The 22,933-nt window shown below is 48.8% G+C and overlaps 1 protein-coding gene across 5 annotated transcripts in view; it reads left to right on the top strand.

Moving 5' to 3' along the window:
• The first annotated feature begins 20,916 nt into the window (after positions 1-20,916).
• MVB12B (multivesicular body subunit 12B) overlaps positions 20,917-22,933 on the top strand; it is a 142,989-nt gene continuing 140,972 nt past the window's right edge. For 2 of the 5 annotated variants that reach the window (XM_029063066.2, XM_029063068.2), the window contains exons 1-2: positions 20,965-21,053; positions 22,760-22,825. Coding sequence is in view for 2 of the 5 variants with exons in the window: in XM_029063069.2 (XP_028918902.1) it covers positions 20,976-21,053 (78 nt within the window). In the remaining 3 variants the exon portion in view is untranslated. Of the gene's footprint in view, positions 21,054-22,759; positions 22,826-22,933 lie in introns of all 5 variants that reach the window. The other 3 variants (XM_029063069.2, XM_029063065.2, XM_029063067.1) reach the window with 3 other exon arrangements.

Raw genomic sequence — 22,933 nt, forward strand, 5'->3', positions numbered from 1 at the left:
GGGCCTGAGACAAGGTGGAGGAAATGAGGATGCCGAATGTGAATTCTGCTTGTTAGGCTGGCTACTGAGAGACACAGCAATGAAGTCCCTTGACCTCTACAACCCCAGTCTTTTCCTCCACAAGGTGGGATGACTTTGACCTTTCTCAGCTCAGCACTGCAGGCATTGCTGAGGTACTGGAATCGCAGAGCTTAATTAACATTCCCTGCACAGGCTGGAACTGTATCATTTCTTTGGGAATAGCACCAGGGTTAATCCATGTTTTTGGGAAATGAATTAAGTGCCTCTTCTTTCCCCCTTTCCCACACTTCCACTTTGCCCCTCCTTCTCAGTCCAATTCCACAATAGCCTAGAGGATTTGACTTTCAGTCAAAATCAGATTGATATGGTGTCCCACCCTGATGCCCCTGGCTTGGTGTCCAGGTAATTTCCAACCCATATACCCTGTTCCCATCCCCGGGGTCCTCTCTGAAGGCTCCTGTGTACCACCCCATTCCTCCAAACCCCCCTCCCACCCCCTCTGCCCCTAACCTCCCCTCCCTGCCTGATTCAGCTGGGTCAGCCCCACATCTCTATCTGGCTCCATCTGGCCCAGTTTTTAGTTTTAACTTGTTTAGCTTCAACCTGCCCCTTCCCTGGTTTGAGCCCTCATTTCCCAGAACTGCCTAGGGTTAGGGTCTGGTGGGGCCAGGGTAGAACGGGGCAGAGAGGTGACAGGCCCCTTCCAGGACTTCTCCCCCACCCCGGGTCCTGTCTCATCCACGTAACTTCAGGAGTACAGGGGTTGCAAACTGGAAGGGGAACGAGAAGGCAGTAGTAGAAAGACAAGTTGAGGGACAAAATAGGCTCCCTGGAGCAGGGGTGCCCCGCTGAGGGCTGGGGAATGCGAATTCAGATTCATAGGTGTGGGAGGAGTGTGCACAGAGGCGGAGGCTCCTTGCCTCACCCCTGCTCCAACATGCTACTGCACAGAACATCATCTTGAAATGTTGCTCAGCACACATTTTCCACTCCCCAAAACCCATTTCCTTCTACATCAAGCAAAAACTCCTCATCATCAGCTTACATCTGCTCTCTTCACCCACTATCTCCAAGATTGCTCCTTTCCTCCCTCGCTAAACAACCTTCCAGTCATCTTCACTATCCACTGTTCCTCTTCCACCCCCTCACTCCCCTCCCTCCTCAAATCTGACAGAGCCCAACTCTCCCCATATTCAAAGCCCTACTAAAAATCCCACCTTTTCCAACAAAACCCTGATTTCCAACACTTTAAGTCTCATCTATCCATCAGATTCATTCAATTCATTCAATCGTATTTATTGAGTGCTTACTATGTGCAGAGCACTGTACTAAGCACTTGGTATCTCTGACACTAATGTATTTATTTATCCCCATCCTCCGTATTACCCTATCTGTGCATATTAAATTGTACATTCAATTATTTAGTCTGATTACTCTTCATGTAAATATCTTTTGTCACTGTTATAATAATAATTGTGTTATTTGTTTAGCATTTACTATTCATTCATTCATTCAGTAGTATTTATTGAGCACTTACTATGTGCAGAGCACTGTACTAAGCCCTTGGAACTATATGCCAAGCACTGTGATAAAGAGAAGCAGTGTGGCTCAGTGGAAAGAACACGGGCTTGGGAGTCAGAGGTCATGGGTTCAAATCCCAGCTCCGCTGCTTGTCAGCTGTGTGACTTTGGGCAAGTCACTTCACTTCTCTGTGCCTCAGTTACCCCATCTGTAAAATGGGGATGAAGACTGTGAGCCCCAAGTGGGACAACCTAATCATCTTGTATCCTCCCCAGAGCTTAGAACAGTGCTTTGCACATAGTAAGTGCTTAAGAAATGCCATCATTATTATTATTATTACAAGATAATCAGGTCCCATATGGTGCTCACAGCCTACTTAGAAACAAGAACAGATATTGCTTCCCCAGATATTGCAAATGAGGGACCTGAGGCACAGAGAAGGAAAGTGACTAGTCCAAGGTCACACAGCAGGCAAGTGGCAGAGGTGGAAATAGAACCCAGGTCCTCTGGCTCCCAGGTCTGTCCTCCTTCCACTAGGCAACAATGTTTCTCTGTAAAGGGGGAGACAAATTCCTTGTGGAAAAGGGAAATGTCACTTCTTTCCTCTGTACTTTCCCAAGCTCTTAGTACAGTACATTGGACCAGTGAGTGCTTAATACAGACATACATATGTACAAACATATCTACTACTACTACTACTGATATTATTGTTTCTACTACTGTTTTTGTGTAGTTGCCAGCTGGGGACATGGGTGTAGGAAGCTGTGATTGAAATTTGCCAGGTTGCAGGTACCTCACAGTCCAGATTCGGATCATCCTCCTGTTTTCCTCATTATGGCCTCCACTTCCTCTTCATTGTCTTCTCCCACCCCTTTCCTCCTGCCTCAGAGCCTCCTGTGGGAAGCAAGGGAGTAGCCCCCTAGTTTATACCAATTTAGTTCACTCCTAAGAACCTTCTAGCATCCACATGTATTCTTCCCAACCCTGCTCCGACCTCCAGCTTCCTATCCCCACCAGATCCCATGCTTGGCCCAGTCTCCTGTTCAGAGACCCTTAGAATAATAATGTTGACATTTGTTAAGCGCTTACTATGTGCAGAGCACTGTTCTAAGCGCTGGGGTTGATACAGGGTAATCAGGTTGTCCCACATGAGGCTCACAATCTTCATCCCTATTTTACAGATAAGGGAACTGAGGCCCAGAGAAGTGAAGTGACTTGCCCACAGTCACACAGCTGACAAGTGGCAGAGCTAGGATTCGAGCCCATGACCTCTGGCTCCCAAGCCCAGGCTCTTTCCACTGAGCCACGCTGCTTCTTAGAAGCCATTCCCAGCCCAGGCAACCCTCTGTGATAAGGGTGATCCTGCAGAGACCCTCCCCTAAAACTCTCACATCACCAGAGAGTCCAGAGAGTGGACCGCACTCCTGGGCTTGCTGGCCAAGGGCTCTTTCCCTAGACAGTGACTCTGGAGGAGGCTGGCCCTCTGGGGCTGACTGGGCTGGAGAGCTCTTCTCACTCGCAGCCCATCTGACCAACAATTGTCCAGGACAGGAAGTACATGACTGAAATCAATACCCCAAGGACTCAGGGAAAGTGGCCAGCTCCTCCTCCAGGGCCAGGAGCCAAAGCAGCCAGGATTCCCAGGGGAATTGGCTTTGTGATTTTCTGAAAAGGAGGATGTGGCGTGGGGGAAAGAGGAGGGAAACGTGGCAATGATCAAATCATCCTAATTTATAGCAATTACATGCAGCTACAGAAAGAAGAACAGTGTCACTGAGACCATTAACTGTCTGGAGAAAATCATAAAACACCTCCCTCCTCACGCCACCCTCTTATCCCCACCCAGTCACCCTCTGCTCCCATCAACCCCGCTTTTTGAGGTTAGCCTCCTGGAGAGGAAAGTCATGCATACCAAATGGGAAAGTCTAGCCCCCAGCCAGCTGGGATTGCAAGGTCTAATTACACGGAGAAATCCAGTGATTACACGGGGGAGTGGCAAGGAGACTCAGACCCAGTGCAAGCAGCTTGGGCATAAACCCAAACCAAACAAGAACCACAGTGGGCAGTGGGAGAACCACCTGGTGGGTCAAACTATGCTTGGATCTAATACCAAGCTCCCCCTCATAGGCTTCCAGGCCCTTTGGCCCTTTCATTCTGCTAGGCATGTGGCCAGAGTCTGTGCAGGGTGAGCTCGCCATGGTCCCTGCCCACCCCAGGGGGGAGTGAGAGACACAGACAGACCCGTTGTCCCGGCCCACCCCAGAGGGAGTGAGAGACACGGACGGACTGACCGATAAGCAGACATGCTTGTCCCTCCCGAATGGGAGCCCCACCCTTCTGAGGATTGGAACTGGCAGATAATTCAGGATTCCAAGATGAGGCCATTTGAGTCCCCTGGCGCTGTTCTCAGAGTCAGGGAGGCTACTGGGAGGGAGCTGGAGTGAAAGTCTAAAATAACTCTTGCACTAATCAGCTCAGGCTCAGGAAAGGGCGGAAATGGAAGGTTTAAGGCAGCAACCTCTCTGGCCAACGGGAGAAATGGGGAAGCAGGGAGGGGGAAGCTGGGGAAAGGGGTTCTGGGAGCAGGGGCAGACCTCTATGCCAGTGGGTGGACGCATTTCCAGGATGTTGGGTTGCTGGGTGGAGCTTCTGGGAGTTTGGAAACTTCCTGTATGATGTCACTGTTGGGGAAGGGGAAGGAAGGGGCAGAGTGGAAGTGCTGCTAAACCCCAGTTCTCCCCCACCCTTCAGCCCCCCAGAGAATACTCAGTCCTTCCCAGGGTAGTCCGTCTCTGCCAGGGAGTCTGTCCGATGGGAGGGGTCTGCAACTCTGATTTTCCATCCTCTTTGGGCCAAGTGTTTTCCTGATAGAATTCTGCCCAGGCCCTTGCCCACATTCACCCTTCTTCAGGACTTTCCAGATTTTATTGAAGAGAGATAGCAGGCCCAACCATGTCTTTGCATTCAGCCACTCAGTGGTATCTACTGAGGGGGTGTGGAGTACTGTACTAAGTGCTTGAGAGAGTACAATGAAAGTAGATGAGTAGATACGATCCCGGCCCTCAAGAATCTTGCAATCTGATGTGGAAAACGGCCAGTAAAACATGCTATGTAAAATTACACGTAGGACAGGGAAGCAGTGTGGTCAAGTGGAAAGAGCATGGGCCCAGAAGTCAGAGGACATGAATTCTGAAAGACAGAAGACAGGGATTCTAATCCTGGCTCTGCCTTTTGGCTGCTGTGTGACCTGGGGCAAGATACTTAACTTTTTGGTGCTTCAGTTTCCTCATCTGTAAAATGGGGATTAAATACCTGTTCTCCCTCTTCCTCTAGACTGAGCCCCATGTGAGTCAGGGACTGTGTCTGACCTGTTACCTTGTATTAGCACAGTGCTTGGTGTATAGTAAGCGCATAACAAATGTGATATTTATTATAAAGATAGGTATTCATGCATTTATTTCATTGTATTTATTGAGTGCTTACTGTGTGTAAAGCACACAGCACTAAGCACTTGGGAGAGCACAATGTAACAATAAACAGACACATTCCCTGCTCACAACAAGATACATAAGTGCTGTGGGAGGGGTAATGGTGGCGAATACCTAAGTGCTTTGTGGGTATGGACTCAAGAGCATAGGAGATGCAGAAGAGGGAGAGACTAGAGAGAGTAAGTTAGGAAAAACTTTCTGGAGGAGATGTTATGTTTTCATAGGGCTTTGCAGATAAGGTTTTCCTGACTGCAAACCAGCTCTTTGTGGGGATAATAATAATATTTGTACAGTGCTTACTATGTGCTTTGCACTGTTCCCCAGAAATCCCAGAACTCACCCCCAGCTTGGCCAGCCAGTCAGAAGGAGTATGGGCTTCCTGGTATCCATTTTCTGCCTCCCGGAGATGGTCTAAATTGTTCAGTTACTTTGACTGTGAGCCTCTGGTGGGACAGGGACTGTGTCCAACCTGGTTAATTTGTAATTCCCAGTGCTTATAACAGTGTTTGACACATAGTAAGCACTTAACAAAAATCATAATGATAAGTACGACCACCTCCCCCTCCAGCACAAAATCATAATGATAAGTACGACCACCTCCCCCTCCAGCACCACTGCTGTCGCGTCCTAGCAGCCCTTATTGCAGAGTGGGTAAAGGCTCCCAGAAGGAAGAGAGTAGAAACCTGAGATTGTGTATTCTCTGGGGTGCCCTAGGGGCTGCTGGAGGGGAGAAACAAATTGGGCAGGGGTAAAAGCAGAGGGATCAGAATAACAGATGATATTTCTGAATCATGAATCTTGACTGAACCACTAATCTTGACTGTGTGTGCAGCACTGAACTGGGCACTGGAGAGACTGGGATATGCTGCAGAAGTTAAAGACCAAATACCTGCCCTCAGGGAAATTATCATCTAATTGGGAAGACAAGTGGGACAAATATTCCATTGTTAGAGATAATAAACACAAGTCAATCAATCCATAACTACTAAATGATAAGAGAAATAAATACCACAGATAATTAAACTGATAACAAGTGAACAGATAATTAAATATGTGTCCTGAGAAGGCTGAGAAAGGTGGGAGATTCATCGAGGTTCTTTTTGATAAAAAGAAGGGTTGGTGGAGCTGGGGAAGAGATGGGAGACGGGAGAAGAGCAAAGGACCACCAGGAGGTTTGCTTGGGAGAGGCCAACAGCACAAGCCAGGGTCCTAGCTGCAGGCTTGTGGCTGGCAGAATTCTGCTTGATTCCCCTCCCTGTAATGGGCCACTTACTTGGAGATGGGCTGGAATTTTCTTGATGGGGTGAGGAGAGCTGGAGCTACCAAGCCTACCCTCAGCCATGGCCACTTCCAGGACTGGGCTTCCTGCTTGCTGTGGGGAAGCTGAGGCCCCAGGGGCCTGAAGAGAGCACAAGAGGAAGGCCTGAACTGCTTTGACAGAGGTGGTAAGGGCCAACTCTACCAGGCTCTCCCAAGATCCCCCATGGCCTCTCCCTCCCAACTCTACTCCATGAAGCTTCCCAGGAAAAAAGGAGAGCCTGCTCAGGGCTTTTCCACCATGCCCACTTGGCCTCCCTCCCTCTCCATGAATGATTAATGTCTGGTGTTCTCTTTCCTATCAGAGTGCTCCTCAAACTAATATTTCTTGATGTAAACTCTGTTGTCCTGGAATGTGAAACTGTATTCGCCTCAGAGATCTGTATCCCAGATAAATGTATTTATGTCCTGGATCTTGTTAATGATGCTGATGGGCTCTATCGGGCCTGCCTCCCTGGGCATGAGGAGGAAAATCAATAAAGCCCTTTAATCAGAAAGGTGATGGGCTAGATCATTTCAACAAAAGACTCTCTGCCAATTCCCAGTTTTCTGGGTGGGCCGAAAAGGGCTGAGCCTCCCACCTCTCAAGCCCACAGTGGCTGGGGTCCTTTGGAGGGTCTAACTGACCAGCAGGCTTTGCTGCTATGCCTGTGGGTGCCAGCTAGTGCCAATTCCCACCTTTTCATTCCAAGTTCTTCATTTCATCCATCTCCCAGAGTCTAGGTAATACTTCAGAGAAGTTTCAGGATTTCCAGAGTAGGTTTTCTGGGTGCTTTCAATCAATCAGTCAATCCATTAACCAGTATTATTTATTGAACACTCACTGAGTGCAGACCACCTCACTAAGAGCTTGATAAAGTACAGTATAATAGAGTTGGTAGACATGTTACCTGCCCACAGGGGAGTTTACAGTCTAGAGGGCAATGTGGGAGGAGGGGAGACAGACAATAAAATAAATTAAAAATAGAGGAAATAGTAATGGATATGTACATAAGTGCTACGGGGTACAAAACCAAGTGCAAAGGTGATGCAAAGGGGAGGGTAGATAGGAGAAATTAGGGGTTAGTGAAGAAAGCCTTCTTGGAGGAGACATTTTCTTAGGAGGGATGCCTTAGGTGGTGACACACGCCCCAAACAAAGAACAGCAGGAGAACCCTCCACAAACTCACTTAGTTTTGTAGATAAACCGATATTATTTAGCAGCCTGCCCTTCCTTCCTTCTCCAGCTGTGTCAGCAATCCTGATTGTGAAACTACTGTATGCAGAGAGTACTGTACTAGAAGCTTAGGAAACCCACAGAAGAAATAAGACATGATCCCTGCCCCTCAGGAACCTTGCAGTTGAGCCCTCAGACGGTAGGTTTTCCGACCCACCCTCTACTGGGAAAAGTTGGAGCCATTTCTCTGTACTTCTTGATAGGGATAAGGCTGGATGCCCTGCTGGCCTGTCAGTAAATGGCCCCACTATAGATAATCCACGTGCTCCTCTCCATTCAGTTAATGAGGGAGAAAATTGAAACCTCTCCATACATACTTACATGCCAATCTCATGGCAGTGCTTTCTGCATTCCCTTTCCCACCCACCCCATGTATAAGTAAGCACTTAAGGAAGGGTAAGCACGTAGGGGAAACAACATGGCCTAGTGGAAGGAACAAAGCTTGAGTGTCGGAGAATTTGGGTTTTAATCCTGACTCCATGAGGTATCTGTCGGGTGACCTTAGGCAAGTCAGTGCCTCAGTTCCCTCACCCGCAAAATAAGAACTCAATACCTGTGCTCTCTCCTACTTAGAATGTGAACCCAACGTGGGACCTGATGATCCTGTATCTACCCCAGTGCTTAAAACAGAGTAAGTACTTAAAATATACTGCAATTATTATTATTAACAAATATCACTATTATTATCATCATTATTCTCATTATCCTGCTCCCCTCACCTCCCCAGTGCCTCCCCTGGAACAGCTTTCTGAGGGTACCACTCTGTGATCCGGGGACAAACAGCCAGCCATTATTGCAGCTGGACAACACTTGTACTTTTGAGGAATAATAATAATAATGTGTGAATAATATGTGCCAGGCGCTGTCCTAAGACCTGGAGTAGACCCAAGATAATCGGGTTGACATAGTCCCTATCCCACAGGGTACTCCCAATCTTAATCCCCATTTTAAAGATGAGCCAACCTAGGCACAGAGAAGTTAGGTGACTTGCCCAAGAGCACACAGCAGACAAGTGGAGGAGCTGGGATTAGAACCCAGGTCCTTCTGACTTCCAGGCCCATGATCTAACCACTAGTCCACACTGGGGAAGACCAACCTTGGGGTGACAGCAGCCACACCACTCTCCTGAGCCAGATACTGTAAGGTGGTGACCCAGTGAGCTACAGATCCCTTCATCTATTGATCTAATGCTTCCAGGTGGCCCTGAAGCTACCACTAACCTGATGACTGCTCCTGGCTTATCCTTGAGGAACAAAGGTTTCTGGAGTTTGGTGTGTATGCCAGGGGAGGATGGGCAGGGGGAAAGATCTGGGGGAAAGAGTGGCTTGTCCCCCTCTGCCTGAGATTGCCCTTAGCCAAGAGCCCATAAGGACATTTTCCCCGGGACTACTCAGCACCACTGCTCTGAGACTCCAAGCTTTCAGGTAAAATATGACAGGCACAATCCATTCTAGTAATGGACAAGGTGAAAACTGTGTCAGTTCAAATCACCATCATGACACTTAATCTTGATTTAATGTACCTTTTGCTGCAATCTTGAAAGTGCTGAGTCTGTGCAGATGGACAGACTGGCCCCTTGAGGGAGATGAGGCAGTTATTACCTTGATAGAAGAATTTGGGGGGAAAGTTGGGAGGGAGGGGACGGGGATAAAATGACTTCCCAAAAGAGAAACCCCCACAGATCAGAGTCACCCCCCTCCACCCTTCTCTCCTCCATGATTCCAAGCTCCCAGGCTCCAACATCTCAGAAATGGAGGCCCAGTTCAGGACTGAAAAGCTGGGAGTGTGTGTCAAGTGAGACTCTTTTGATAAGGGAAGGGGCAGGAGAGTCTCCATCAGGCCACTAGGTTGTTTAAGTCCACAAAGCCCCTCAGACCTGCCTTTTCCTTCCTCAGAGTTTAGCTTCTGTGGGGAAATGACAACACCCCAGTGAGCACCCCTTTCTCTCTTTGAACTCATTGCGGTCTCTCTTTAGTCAAGGTGGTGGGATCAAACCCTTCAACCCAAGATTGTGATGAGGAGGTGACTACTATTGTTGTTGCTCAAGTATTGCTACTGTGGCTGGGATGATCCTTCTGGAGTATTAGTAATAACTGTAGTATTTGCTAAGCACTTACTCTTTACCAAGCACTGGGCTAGATTTGAGATCATCAGGTTGGACACAGGCCCTATCCCACAGGGGGTTCCTAGTCTAAGTTTGATGAAGAGATTCCTCTGGGTTAAAACACACCCACCAACTGCTCTGCTGTGGAAATGGGTGTTCTGTAATGGCCTGGAAGGTTCAGTTCTGGTGTGATTGGCTGACCAGGTGTCTGGATTGACCCCGGTTCCATTCATTCATTTCAATAGTATTCGTTAAGCACTTCCTGTGTGCAGAGCACTGGACTAAGTGCTTGGGAAAGTACAAAACAACAACTAGCTCACAGTCTAGAGAGAGGTCAATCACTGTTGACCTTTACTCTTGACCACTTTTGCCCACCGCCTCCTGGGTTTGCTGTCACGCTCAAATGGCACTGGATCTGGCTTCCAGTGGCACTGGGGGTGGTTGCCTGAGCCCTGGCAGAACTGTCAAGACCAGAAGAACAATGAAGGAGAGTGAGAAGCAGCATGGCCTAGTGAATAGAGCACAGGCCTGGAGTCAGAAAGTCCTGGATTCTAATTCTGGCTCTGCTACATGTCTGCTGTGTGTCCTTGGGTAAGTCACTTCACTTCTCTGTGCCTCAGTTATCTTATCTGTAAAATGGGGATTAAGATTGTGAGCCCTAGCCAGGGCAGGGACTGTGTCTGACCTGATAAGCCTGTATCTACCCCAGTGCTTAGTACAGTGCCTGGCACAGAGTAAGTGCTTAACTAATAAGAAGGCTTAACTAAAAGAAAGGACAGCAACAGGAGCTGTGGAGGTGTAAGGAAAGCACACTACATCTGTACCCTAATCCTCTTGCTCCACATCTCTTTCCTTTTTCTTCTCTCACCCTCACCATCTCCCCCTTTCCTTCTTTCCCTCTTGTCTCTCCAGTTCTCTTTCTTGCCCCACCCTCTTGAGGTTCCATTCCTGCCCTCCCTGAAATGACTAGATTTAGATTTATGGCCTCCAGTGTTTCATTTCCACACTCCTCTAGCTTTCTGGCCCGGGGTTGCAAATTTTCACTTGACCCCTTCCAAGTGCCCAGAAAGAGGTGAGTTTAGCCATGCCCAAAACAAGACAATAGCTTAGAGGTTAAGGAAAAAAGGAAAGAAGCCTGTGGGGAGAGGGAGAGTCAGGAAGGCCAGGATCAGATGGGATAGAGTCACCAGCATCAGATAAAACTGTGCCAGCCATGGGTTTTTTCATGTGCTAGGCGAGGGACAGGCCACCATGTAATACTGTGGGATTTATTAAGCACTTTCTGTGTGTCAGACACTTTGCTAAGAGCTGGAGTGGATACAAGCAAATCGGGCTGGACACAGTTCCTGTCCCACATTAAGCTCACAGTCTCAATCCCCAATTAACAGATGAAGTAATTGAAGCATAGAGAGGTGAAGTGAATTTCCTAAGGTCACACAGCAGACAAGTGGCGGAGCCAGAATTAGAACCCCAGGCCCGGGTTCTATCCACTATGCCATGCTGCTTCTTACCTCCGTGGCTCAGTGGAAAGAGCGCGGGCTTTGGAGTCAGGGTTCATGAGTTCGAATCCCAGCTCTGCCACTTGTCAGCTGTGTGACTGTGGGCAAGTCACTTAACTTCTCTGTGCCTCAGTTCCCTCATCTGTAAAATGGGGATTAAGACTGTGAGCCCCACGTGGGACAACCTGATTCCCCTATGTCTACCCCAGCGCTTAGAACAGTGCTCGGCACATAGTAAGCGCTTAACAAATACCAACATTATTATTATTACCTCATCTATACTCATTTGTGCTTGGAATGTAATCATCCCAGACCCACCCAACCCTCCATTCTCTCATGGCTGGTGTCCAGGAGGAAAGCCATTTACTTATCCCTCATCCCTCAAGAATTATAGTGCTCAACAATCCTGGACTGGGTGGACTGTGGACTTGCCCCAGGATGGCATTGCTCATAATATGATGTAAACAAAAGGCAAACAACCTTCAGCCTTCAAGGGGCCTGAAAAAGTAGAAATGAACACGCTGCAGGAAACAGCGTGGTGCAGTGGAAGGAGCACGGCCCTGGGAGTCAGATCACCTAGGTCCTAGTCCTGGCTCCACAACTTCCCTCTTGTTTGACCTTGGACAAGTTGCTTCTCCATTCTGAGTCTCAGTTATCTCATCTGTAAATAATACCTCATCTTTGGGAATAAAATACCTGTTTTCCCTCCTGCTTAGACCTTGAGCTCCAAGTGGGCTAGGGACTCTGTCAGACCTGATTATTTTGTATCTACCTCAGCGCTTAGCACAATGCTTGGCACAGAGTAAGAACTTAGCAAATACCACCATTATTATAATTGTTTCCCCACGCCTCAAGAACAGAGTGAAGTATTGACTGGAGTGGGGAAGAGAGAAGAGGCAGGGAGGTCATCAAGGAAGCTGATACAGTAATCAAGGTGGAATAGAGTAAGTGCTTAGATTAATGTAGTAGCAGTTGGGATGGAGAAGATAGGGTAGATTTAGCAATGTTATGATGTTGTCCATGTCACCACTGACCTCTAGACCATGTCCCACCTCTGGCCTGAATTGTCCTCCCTCTTCATGTTCAACAAACTCTCGCTCTGCCCACCTTCAAAACCTTATTGAAGGCACATCTCCTTCAAGAGACCTTCCCCGACCAGGCCTTCATTTCCTCTTCTCCCACTCCCTTCTGCATCCTCTTTGTACTTGTATTTGCACCCTTTATTCACCTCTTCCTCAGTCCCACAGCACTTACGTACATATCTGTAATTTATTTACAGTCTCCCCCTCTAGACTGTAAACGCACAGTGGACAGGGAACCTGTCTACCAACTCTGTTATATTTTTCTATCCCAAACTCTTAGTATAGTGCTCTGCATACACTAAGTGCTCAATAAATACGATTGATTGATTAATATCTCACCCTCCTCTCCCTCACCCCATCAGAGCGACCTTCCCTCCTGGTTTCTGCTCTCTGATCTCTTAGGATTTTTTGGCAGAGAAACACAACTGCAAGCAACCCACTTTACCCAGGTCTAAGAAAGTGGAGTAGGAAGAAGCATGGTAGTAGGCAGAGGCGTGGGAGGGGATATTTGTGTTTTCTTCAGCAGATATGACACCTTTCGGTTCCCATAGCCAGCTTTCTGCCCAAGGTCCACTTTGCTGTGGGGGGACTCTTTTCACAGAAGGAAGATCTTTCCGTGGGAGCAGAATTTTTAAAAAGGAAAGGAAAAAAGGAGGGAACTGGGGTTGGGGGGGAGACATCAAATTAATTTGAGATTTGAAAGGAGACACTTTGTGGAAAGCTAATTAACAGCAGGCTAGACATATGTTGGAGACCATTTAAAGAGTAGGCCAGCAGCTGAGGCTGAAGCTGATTCAGTTCCAACTTGAAACTGTGCAGCATGTTGACTTTTCTGAAAGTGACACAGATTCAGACTTTGTAGGCAGGAAAATGAGGCCAATTTTCAGGCTGCAGTGGAATCTCCTGGTGCTATAGCCAGAACCAGGGAGAGAAGAACTCAGGTCCACCTCTTCATTTGGCATTTACTCTTTCAGAGCCTGGAGCAGTTTTCTTACTGCCCGGCTTGCTTTCAGATCGGTATGATTTTCTGAAGGTTGGGACCTGGCTTTTTCTAGGACGTCCATAAGGCGTCTAAGTTCTGTTTGTTCCTCAGAACCAAGTGGAGTCAGCTCACGGTGGAGTCTGTGCATTAACTATGGATCAACGGCAGCCACAGCAGCAGCAAAAGCAATGACCAATTAGTAGGTACAGAGCCCTGTACCAGGGCACTGGGAGCATTCAACAAGAGTAAAAGCAGGCTTGCTCTCCTTGAGATGCTTACAATCTAATGGGGGACATGAGTGGGCACAAAATGTATATTTATAATAAAGTAAAATAGTACAAGCATAGGGTCAAATGAAAACAAGAGTAGGCCATAATATGGGCTTTCCCACATTTTCATAGAGTAAGCCATCCGACTGCTGGTAGAGAGACACAAATTGCCTTATCAGTAAGAAATAGCATGGCCTAGTGGAACGACTCAAGTCTGGGAGTCAGAGGATCCAAGTTCTAATCCTGACTCTGCTGCTTGCCTGCTGTGTGATCTTGGGTGTCACTTAACTTCTCTGTGCCTCAGTTTCCCCATCTGTAAACTAGGGAGTAAATAGTTTTTCTCACTTCCCCTTAGACAGCGAACACTTCATGGGACAGAGTGTGTATGACCGGATCATCTTGCATCTAGCACAGTGGTTGGCTCATGGTAAACGTTTAACAAATACCATAATTATTATTAATAATAGTAGTAACAACTGCAGAGTCGGTGGGTTTAATCAAAACATTACACGGAAGTTCAGGATACATCTTTTTTATAATAAATATAGGACTATCAAGCAACCATTGGCATTTATTGAGCTCGGACTATATGCAGAGCACTGTATTAAATGCTGGGGACAGTATAATGTAATAGAGTTCGTAGGCAAGTTTCCTGCCCACAAGGAGCTTACAGTCTACACTTGTCTGCTGTGTTGCCACTTGTCTTCTGTGTGACCTTGAGCAAATCATTTCCCTTCTCTGTGTTTCAGTTACCTCATCTGTAAAATGGGGATTAAGATGTGGGACATGGAATGTATCCAACCTGCTTATCTCGTATCACCCCCTAGGGCTTAGGATAGTGCCTGGCACATATTAAGCACCTAACAAATGGCATTTTTTTTTAAAAAAAAAGAGGAGCTTAGAGTTAGTTACGTTAATGTCTATTTCAACTTGGAAATAAATAGTAGGTAGATGTTGGATGAGATCTCTAATTAATGTTTATTGACTCTTCAGAAAAGTTTCCCCCACAAATTAGAAAGCCAAGCAGTTGATCCCCGGTACTTCCTTAGCACAAGATGACAATGGCAGTGTTCATCACTTTGGCTTTCAAGTCCAGATTGCTGATTACCACAGCCTATTATTACTCCAGGATGATGGTAGGAGGAATGGGTGTCATCTGGCAGACTCGCTATCTGACACCGGACAGTCTCAAAGACTCTAAACTATCCTGTTGGAGCCTCTTTGAGGCTCTTATCTTTGATCATTGTATTTCCCTTCCTCAAGCTCTCCATCTTCTCACTAGGTCACACTTTCTCTCTGCCTCCCTCCACCCCCTCTTCCAACGTCTGCACCATGAGTTTCATCTTTCCATCTCCTTCCCCTCCCCAGCAAATTCAGCTTTTTCCTTCCTCCAACTCTCCTCCCACTGCACTCCACTATAGACACCCCCATCTCCTGCTTCCCCTAGAATCCATATCCCTTTATCGAAGTCTTCCCTGACTCAGGGAAAGGTGAAATTAGCCAAAAAGTACCCAATTCTCACATTGATGCAGAAATCAAAAGCAAAAAATTAACAATGGTATTACACAGAGAACTATGACCGTATATATTATATCCTTAGTCTAAAGAGATAAAAGGGCACTCTAATCAATAAGTAAATCAATCAAGTGTATTTATTGAGTGCTTACTCTGCAGAGTACTATATTGAGTACTTGGAAGAGAACAATATAAGAGAGGCGGTAGACATGTTCCTGCCTATAAGAATCTTACACTCTCGAGGGGGAGACAGTCATTAAAATAAATTAAGGATACGTACATAGTGCTATACAGTTGAAGGTGGGTGAGTAAAAGGAACAAATCCAAGTGCAAGGGTGATACAGAAGGAAGAGGGAGTAGAAAAATGTTTGTGGGATCTGGGGTCCTGCATGGGAAACAGGATTTGTTAGTTAATAATAATAGAGCATAACTAAGGTGTAACAAATCAATCAATGGTATTTATTGAGCACTTACCCCATGAGAAAGCTGAAATAAACACTTGGGAGCTTTCACTACAATAGGGCACGATCCTTGACCACAAGGAATTTAATGCACCATAAAGATATAATACCTAGAAAAACAACAGAGGGTACAGTAGAAGAGGTAGACACAATTTCTGTTCTCAAGGAGTTTACAGTCTAGCAGGGAAGATAGTCAAATAAATTTCAGGCAAAGACAGCAGTATAAAAAGATATGTACATAAGTGCTGTGGGGCTGGGCCAAGTACCTAAGTGCTTAGAGAGTTAAACTAAGTACATAGGTGAGGCAGGACGAAGGGAAAATAAGGTGAGGGAATAAGAGCTGAGTCAGGGGCTGCTTCCTGGAAGAGAAATGATATCAGCAGGGCTTTGAAAATAGGGAGGCTGCTGGTCTGTCAGATATGAAGGGGGAGGGAGTTCCAGGCAGGAGGACCTTTGAGAGATGAGGGCGAGGCACAGTGACTAAATTGAGATCAGAGGAGCAAAGTGTATGGGCTGGGTTGTAGTAAGAGAGGAGCAGAGGGCAAGTAGTCAGGGAGAAAACCGATTTAGTGTCTCAAAGCTGATGGGGAGGAGTTTTTGCTTGATGGAGAGGGGAATGGCCAATGAGATGAATGAGGAGTGGGGATACATGTGCAGCATTAATGTTTAGAAACATGATCCAGTCAGCAGTGAAGTATATGGACTGAAGAGGGGAGAGACTGGAGTCAAGATGGTCAGAGAGGAGGATGATGCAGTTAGTAGTCCATACTGGGATATGACAGGTCCTCGAACCAGTGTGGTAGCAGTTTGGATGGAGAGGAAGGAGTGAATTCTAGAGATGCTGTGGATATCAAAGCCCTTTGCACAGCAAGTTCCGCTATCGAATGCCTAACCTATTGCCCTAAGACAACTATGAGGGTCACTGTCCCCATAGATTATTGCCCAGGGGAGGGTGGGGGTGGTGAAACTCTTATTTTCCAGAGCATATTCTGCCCAAACCTGGCAGATTTTGCGAGAGTCTTCTTGACCTGATCATCTCTTCCTCTGTCCACTCCTCTAGCCTCACCTTCTGAAAAAAATTACTGCCGCTCCTCTCAAGTTGGGGTTATGACTAATAAAATTCAACTCTTAACTAGTTTTAAATAGGATGTGGTTTTCTCACATTATTAATACATAAGATCAATTTGCTTTTCTAATAGTGCATTTTATTCTGATTTACCAAACTCTGTTTTTGTTTTTTTCTTAAAATTTCTTAAAATTTTTCTTAGGAATATTTAATGAAAAAATTCTAGAATTGAAATCACACACAGAATTGAAATTTTAACAGGTTGAGCAATCCTGGGTTGCTAACTCCGAATCAAGTTAGTTCCTTTAAAACTCTGAGGAGTGAGGAATTTGAGGAGCGAAATCAGATAAAACTCTTTGTTCAAGTCAAAGCCAAATTTATTCTCAAGGACTGATAGTTGGTGAGATATCATCCGATGGAGGATTCTCAGGAAGAGAGATTTTTATCTGTCTTCCTTCTGACCTGGATGAACATATCAACACTAGAAAATACCTTCAGAAATAAAATGACCATAAATTTAGTCTTTAACCACCATTACCTAGAACAAAGAAATAAAAACCTAGAAAACAAGACAGAAGAGTCTTTTTACTGAAGCTGGACTGTGGATTCATTGTGGGCAGGGACTACATCTACCAATTCTCTTGCATTGTACTCTTCCAAGCAGTTAGTACAGTGCTCTCTGTACACAGTAAGTACTCAATAACCACGACTGAATGAATGAATGATTGATTGGAGAATACTCTACATTACTGAGCCAACATACAAGAAATATGCAAAGATGTGGTGGAAGTGACCTGAAAAACTATCTCCATTGCCTTCCCATCTGCTCCTACTGCTCTCCTCCATTCTCTCTCCCATTCGACTTTCTGGGAGAATTAAGGAAGCTTGGGAATTGGGTATCCGGCCTTCTCCTCAGTTTGTTTGAAAGACATTCTGTCCACACACATCTATGCGACTTAAGTCTCAGTGCCTTTGCCCTCAGCTTTACCCCTCCTGCTTCCTTGGCAACCCCTTTCCTCTGGGAACAGATTCAAAATATCAGAAAAGCCTGGAGTTTATGCAAAGGACCCTCTTCCTCCCATTCAGAGGGGCCTCATTGTTGCTGGGATAACAGTTAGATTGGCCCCAGCAGGAATTTCCTCTCTGATGATCCAGGGTCCTTTCCTGCTGAGCTCCAAGACTGTGTAGTTTGTTTGCAATGCTTTGCACCCCTTCCTTCTTAAGGCACGCCCAGTTCTTGGGGGACAGACAAGTTGCCCGAAGATCCCTCAGGCCAAAACACTGTGACCCCCATCTTTCTGAGTCATCCGCCTGAGAAGCACAGGGAAAAAAGGCCAGCTCGGAGGGGTCAGCGAGCCTGGAGAACGGAGTTGATGGCTTGTCCAAATCAAGATCCTGGGGGAAGGAGAGGTGGGTGGGGAGAGGGGCTGCTAAAATTCCTGTAGTCAGATCACTTTATCCCTGGGGAATTGATTCTAGACATATCTTCTTGGACTGGGCAAAACTTTGCCACAGATTGGGCTGCCACAGATTCAGGGTAATAATCATTATGGTATTTGTTAAGTGCTTTGCCCGGCATTTTCCTAAATGTTGGGGTGGAAATATGCAGATCGGGTTGGACGTAGTCCCTGTCCCACATGGAGCTCACTGTCTCAATCCCCATTTTACAGAGGCCCAGAGAAGTGAAGTGACCTGCCCAAGGTCACATAGCATACAAATGGCAGAGCCGGGTTTAGAACCTATGACCTTCTGACTCGCAGGCCCACCCTCTATCTACTACACCATCCTAGTGTTCAGACCCCAGTATTTGTAGCCTTGAAGCAGCATAGTCTAGTGGATAGAATACAGTCCTGGGAGCCAGAAGGTTATGGGTTCTAATCCCACCTCTGCCACTTGTCTGCTGTGTGATCTTGGGCAAGTCACTTCACTTCTCTGGGCCTCAATTCCCTCATCTGTCAAATGGGGATTGAGACAGTGAGCCCCATGTGGGACAGGGGCTGTGTGCAATCCATTTTGCTTATATAATGTTGGTATTTGTTAAGTGCTAACTATGTGCCGAGCACTGTTCTAAGCACTGGGGGGGATACAAGGTAATCAGGTTGTCCCACATGGAGCTCACAGTCTTGATCCCCATTTGACAGATGAGGTCACTGAGCCACAGAGAAATTAAATGACTTGCCCAAAGTCACAGAGCTGACAAGTGGTGGAGTCAGAATTAGAACCTATGACCTCTGACTCCCAAGTCCGTGCTCTTTCCACTGAGCCATGCTGCTTCTCCCCAGTGCTGAGCACAGTGCCTGCCACATAATAAGTGCTTAACAAATGCCATAATTATCATTATTATTGGGCTAGGACTCAGGCCCAAACCTGCCTCCTGTGAGTGGGGAAATGTGTGTGGTTAGAATTGGGGGTTGGGGTGGCATGCGACCAGTGCTTGATGGTGTTGATGGTATCTGTTAAGTTCTTATTATGTGCCAAGCACTGTTCTAAGCACTGGGGTAGATACAAGGTAAGCAGGTTGTCCCACATGGGGATCTCAGGCTTAATTCCCCTTTTACAGATGAGGTAACTGAGACCCAGAGAAGTGAAGTGCCTTGCCCAAAGTCACACAGCTGAGAAGTAGCGGGTCCGGGATTAGAACCCACGACCTCTGACTCTCAAGCCCTTTCTCTTTCTGCTTAGCCACGTTGCTGGACAGAGCGTGTATATTATTCATTCATTCATTCATTCATTGAATCAATCGTATTTATTGAGCGCTTAATGTGTGCAAAGCACTGAACTAAGCGCTTGGAATGTCCAATTCGGCAACAGATAGAGACAATCCCTGCCCAACAATGGGTTCATAGTCTAAACGGGGGAGACAGACAACAAAAGAAGTAGGCAACAAAACTAGTAGTTAGGCAGTTGATGATAATGAGGGTGAGGATGAGGATGATAATAATAATAATAATGTTGGTATTTGTTAAGCACTTACTATGTGCTGAGCACTGTTCTAAGCACCAGAGTAGATATAGGGTAGTCAGGTTGTCCCACGTGGGGCTCACAGTCTTAATCCCCATTTTATAATAATAGTAGTGATGGCATTTGTTAAATGCTTACTATGTGCAAAGCACTGTTCTAAGCACTGGGAGGGATACAAGGTGATCAGGTTAGGCCCAAACCTTCCTCTTGAGAGTAGGGAAATGTGTGGGGGTAGAACTGGAGGGCCAGGGTGGCACACGACCAGTGTTTGATGATGATGACGGTATTTGTTAAGTGCTTACTATGTGCCAAGCACTGTTCTAAGCGCTAGGATAGGTAGAGGGTGATGAGGTTGTCCCACGTGAGGCTCTCAGTCTTCATCCCCATTTGACAGATGAGGTAACGGAGGCCCAGAGGAGTGAAGTGACTAGCCCAAGGTCACACAGCAGACAAGTGATGGAGGCAGAATTAAGACCACTATGCCATGCTAGTGTTCAGACCCCAGTATTTGTGGCCTTGAAGCAGCATGGCCTAGTGGATAGAACCTGGGCCTGGGAGTCAGAAACCTATGGATTCTAACCCCACCTCCACCCCTTGTCCGCTGTGTGACCTTGGGCAGAGGGTAGAGGGTGATGAAGTTGTCCCCCGTGGGGCTCCCAGTCTTCATCCCCATTTGACAGATGAGGTCCCTGAGCCCCAGAGAAGTGACTTAATAAGGCTGTTAGTATTTTGTTAATAAGGATGTTAGTATTTTGTTAAGTGCTTACTACATGCCAAGCACTGTTCTAAGCGCTGGGATAGAGAGAGGGTGATGAGGTTGTCCCCATGTAGGGCTCCCAGCCTTCATCCCCATTTGACGGATGCAGTCACCGAGGCCCAGAGCAGTGACTTAATAATGATGTTAGCATTTGTTCAGCGTTTACTACGTGCCAAGCCCTGCTCTAAGCGCTGGTATGTGTAGAGGGTGATGAGGTTGTCCCCATGTCGGGCTCCCGGCCTTCATCCCCATTTGACGGATGCAGTCACCGAGGCCCAGAGCAGTGACTTAATAATGATGTTAGCATTTGTTCAGCGTTTACTACGTGCCAAGCCCCGCTCTAAGCGCTGGGGTGAGTAGAGGGTGATGAGGTTGTCCCCATGTCGGGCTCCCGGCCTTCATCCCCATTAGATGAGGTCACTGAGGCCCAGAGCCGTGACTTGCCCAGGGTCACCCAGCTGACGGGGGCGGGATTAGAACTCAGGACCTCGGCCTCCTGGGCCTCTGTCCCGGGCGGCTTCGGCTGCGGGGAGGGAGCGGGGGTGGGCGGGGACGGCGGCGGCGGCAGTGCGGGCTGCGGACGCAGGGGGCTCCCGCTCCCGCTGCCGGGGCCCGGCGCCTCCCCCGGACCCTGTGTCACCGCCCGGATCCCGCCCGCATCCCGCCCGCCCGCCGCTCCCCGGGGTGAGGCTCCCCTTCCTCCGCCCGCCCGGGCCATGAGAAGCTGCTTCTGCGTGCGACGGAGCCGCCGCCACCACCCGCCGCCGCTGCCACCGCAGTCGCCGCGGGGACCAGTTAAGTGTCGGCCCGGCCCGGCTCCCCCCCCCCCCCCCCATCCCCGCCGCTCCGGGCCTGGGACACCGAGCTGGCAGCGCCCTCCCCACCACCCCCCCAGAGGGGGCGAGGGGGCAGTGGGGCGAGGCGGGGACCGTGGGCACCGGGCAGGGACAGGGTGGGCCCTCTGGGTGTGTGTGTTGTGGTCGGGGGGCTGGGACTGGGCCTAGGGGCTGGTGTGGATCCCACGGCAGGACAGTGCGGGCCAAGGACTGGGCCTCCGGGGCTCGTGTGAACCCCCTGGCAGGGCAGTGAGGGGCAGGGATTGGGCCTGTGGGGCTGCTCCGCCCCCACGGCAGGGCAGTGCCCGGCAGGGACTAGGCCGGTGCGGCGGCTGTGGCACCACAGCAGGGCAGAGGGGGTAGGGATGGGCCGGTGGGGCTGGGGGGGCCCCAAGGCAGGGTGGCGGTGGGCCAGGAATGGGCCCGTGTGGCCGGTATGGACCCAGGGCAGGGCAGTGTCGAGCAAGCAGTGGGCCGGTGGAGCTGATGGGGCCCCAAGACAGGGCAGTGTGGGATCAGGAGTGGGCCAGTGGGGCTGATGTGGGCCCATGGCAGGGCAGTGGGGGCAAGGAGTGAGCCAATGGAGCTGATGTGGCCCCAAGGGAGGGCAGTGTGGGGCAGGGACTGGACCGGTGGGGCTGATGTGGCCCTGTGGTAGGACAGTGTGGGGCAAGGAATGGGCCAATGGGGCTGATGTGGCCCCAAGGCAGGGCACTTTGGGACAGGGACTGGGCCTGTGGGGCTGATGTGGCCCTGTGGTAGGACAGTGTGGGGCAAGGAATGGGCCAATGGGGCTGATGTGGCCTCAAGACAGGGCAGTATGGGGCAGAGACTGGGCCTGTGGGGCTGATGTGACCCCATGGCAGGTCAGTGTGGGGCAAGGAGTGGGCCATTGGGGCTGATGTGGCCCCTAGGCAGGGCAGTGTTGGGCAGGGACTGGATTTGTGGGTCTGGTGTGTCCCCAAGGCAGGGCAGTGTGGGCAAAGAGGGGTCAGTGTGGGGCAAGGAGTGGGCCAGTGGGGCTGTTGTGGCCCCTAAGCAGGGCACTGTTGGGCAGGGGCTGGATTTGTGGGGCTGGTGTGTCCCCAAGGCAGGGCAGTGTGGGTCAGGGACTGGGCCTGTGGGGCTGATGTTGCCCCAAGGCAGGGCAGTGTTGAGCAGGGACTGGATCTGTGGGGCTGGTGTGTCACCAAGGCGGGGCAGTGTGGGGGAGGGACTGGATCTGTGGGGCTGGGGTGTCCCCAAGGCAGGGCAGTGTGGGGCGGGGACTGGACCTCTGGGGCTGCCGTGGCCCCACATCAGGACAGTATGGGACAGAGACTGCACCTCTGGGGCTGCCATGGCCCCACAGCAGATTAGTATGGGACAGAGACTAGGCCTGTGGGTCTGCTATGGCCCAGTGTGCTGTGGCCCCAAGGCAGGACAATGTGGGGCAGGGACCAGAGCTGTGGGGCTGGTGTGGCCCCAAGGAAGGAGAGTGTTTGAGGTTGGGAATTTTGGGGTGAGCCCCAGAAGGTGAACTAGAGGGAGGTATTACATGCCTGTTCCAGGGTGTTTGAGTGGGTGAGTGGCTGAGGCAAGCCTGCATGGGATGGGGGAGGAACAGACAGAGTGGCCCTTTGAGAGCTAAACTCCAATGAAAGAATTTCCACGTTTCTCTTTAGGAGTCAGCGTAGAACGGCTGTCCTGTGTGCCAGGAAACCGGGCATCCCTGTTTCTCCCAGCTAAAGGTTTGTCAGTAGGGCCTGCTTCTTTGAAAATTGGGAGGCTACCATAAAGAAAGAGAAAAATGAAAGAGTAGAGAAGTAGGTCGGAGTGAGGAGGCAGTGAGGGGAAGG

Source organism: Ornithorhynchus anatinus, chromosome 4 (genome assembly GCF_004115215.2).
Source record: "Ornithorhynchus anatinus isolate Pmale09 chromosome 4, mOrnAna1.pri.v4, whole genome shotgun sequence".
NCBI classification, from domain to species: Eukaryota; Metazoa; Chordata; class Mammalia; order Monotremata; family Ornithorhynchidae; genus Ornithorhynchus; species Ornithorhynchus anatinus.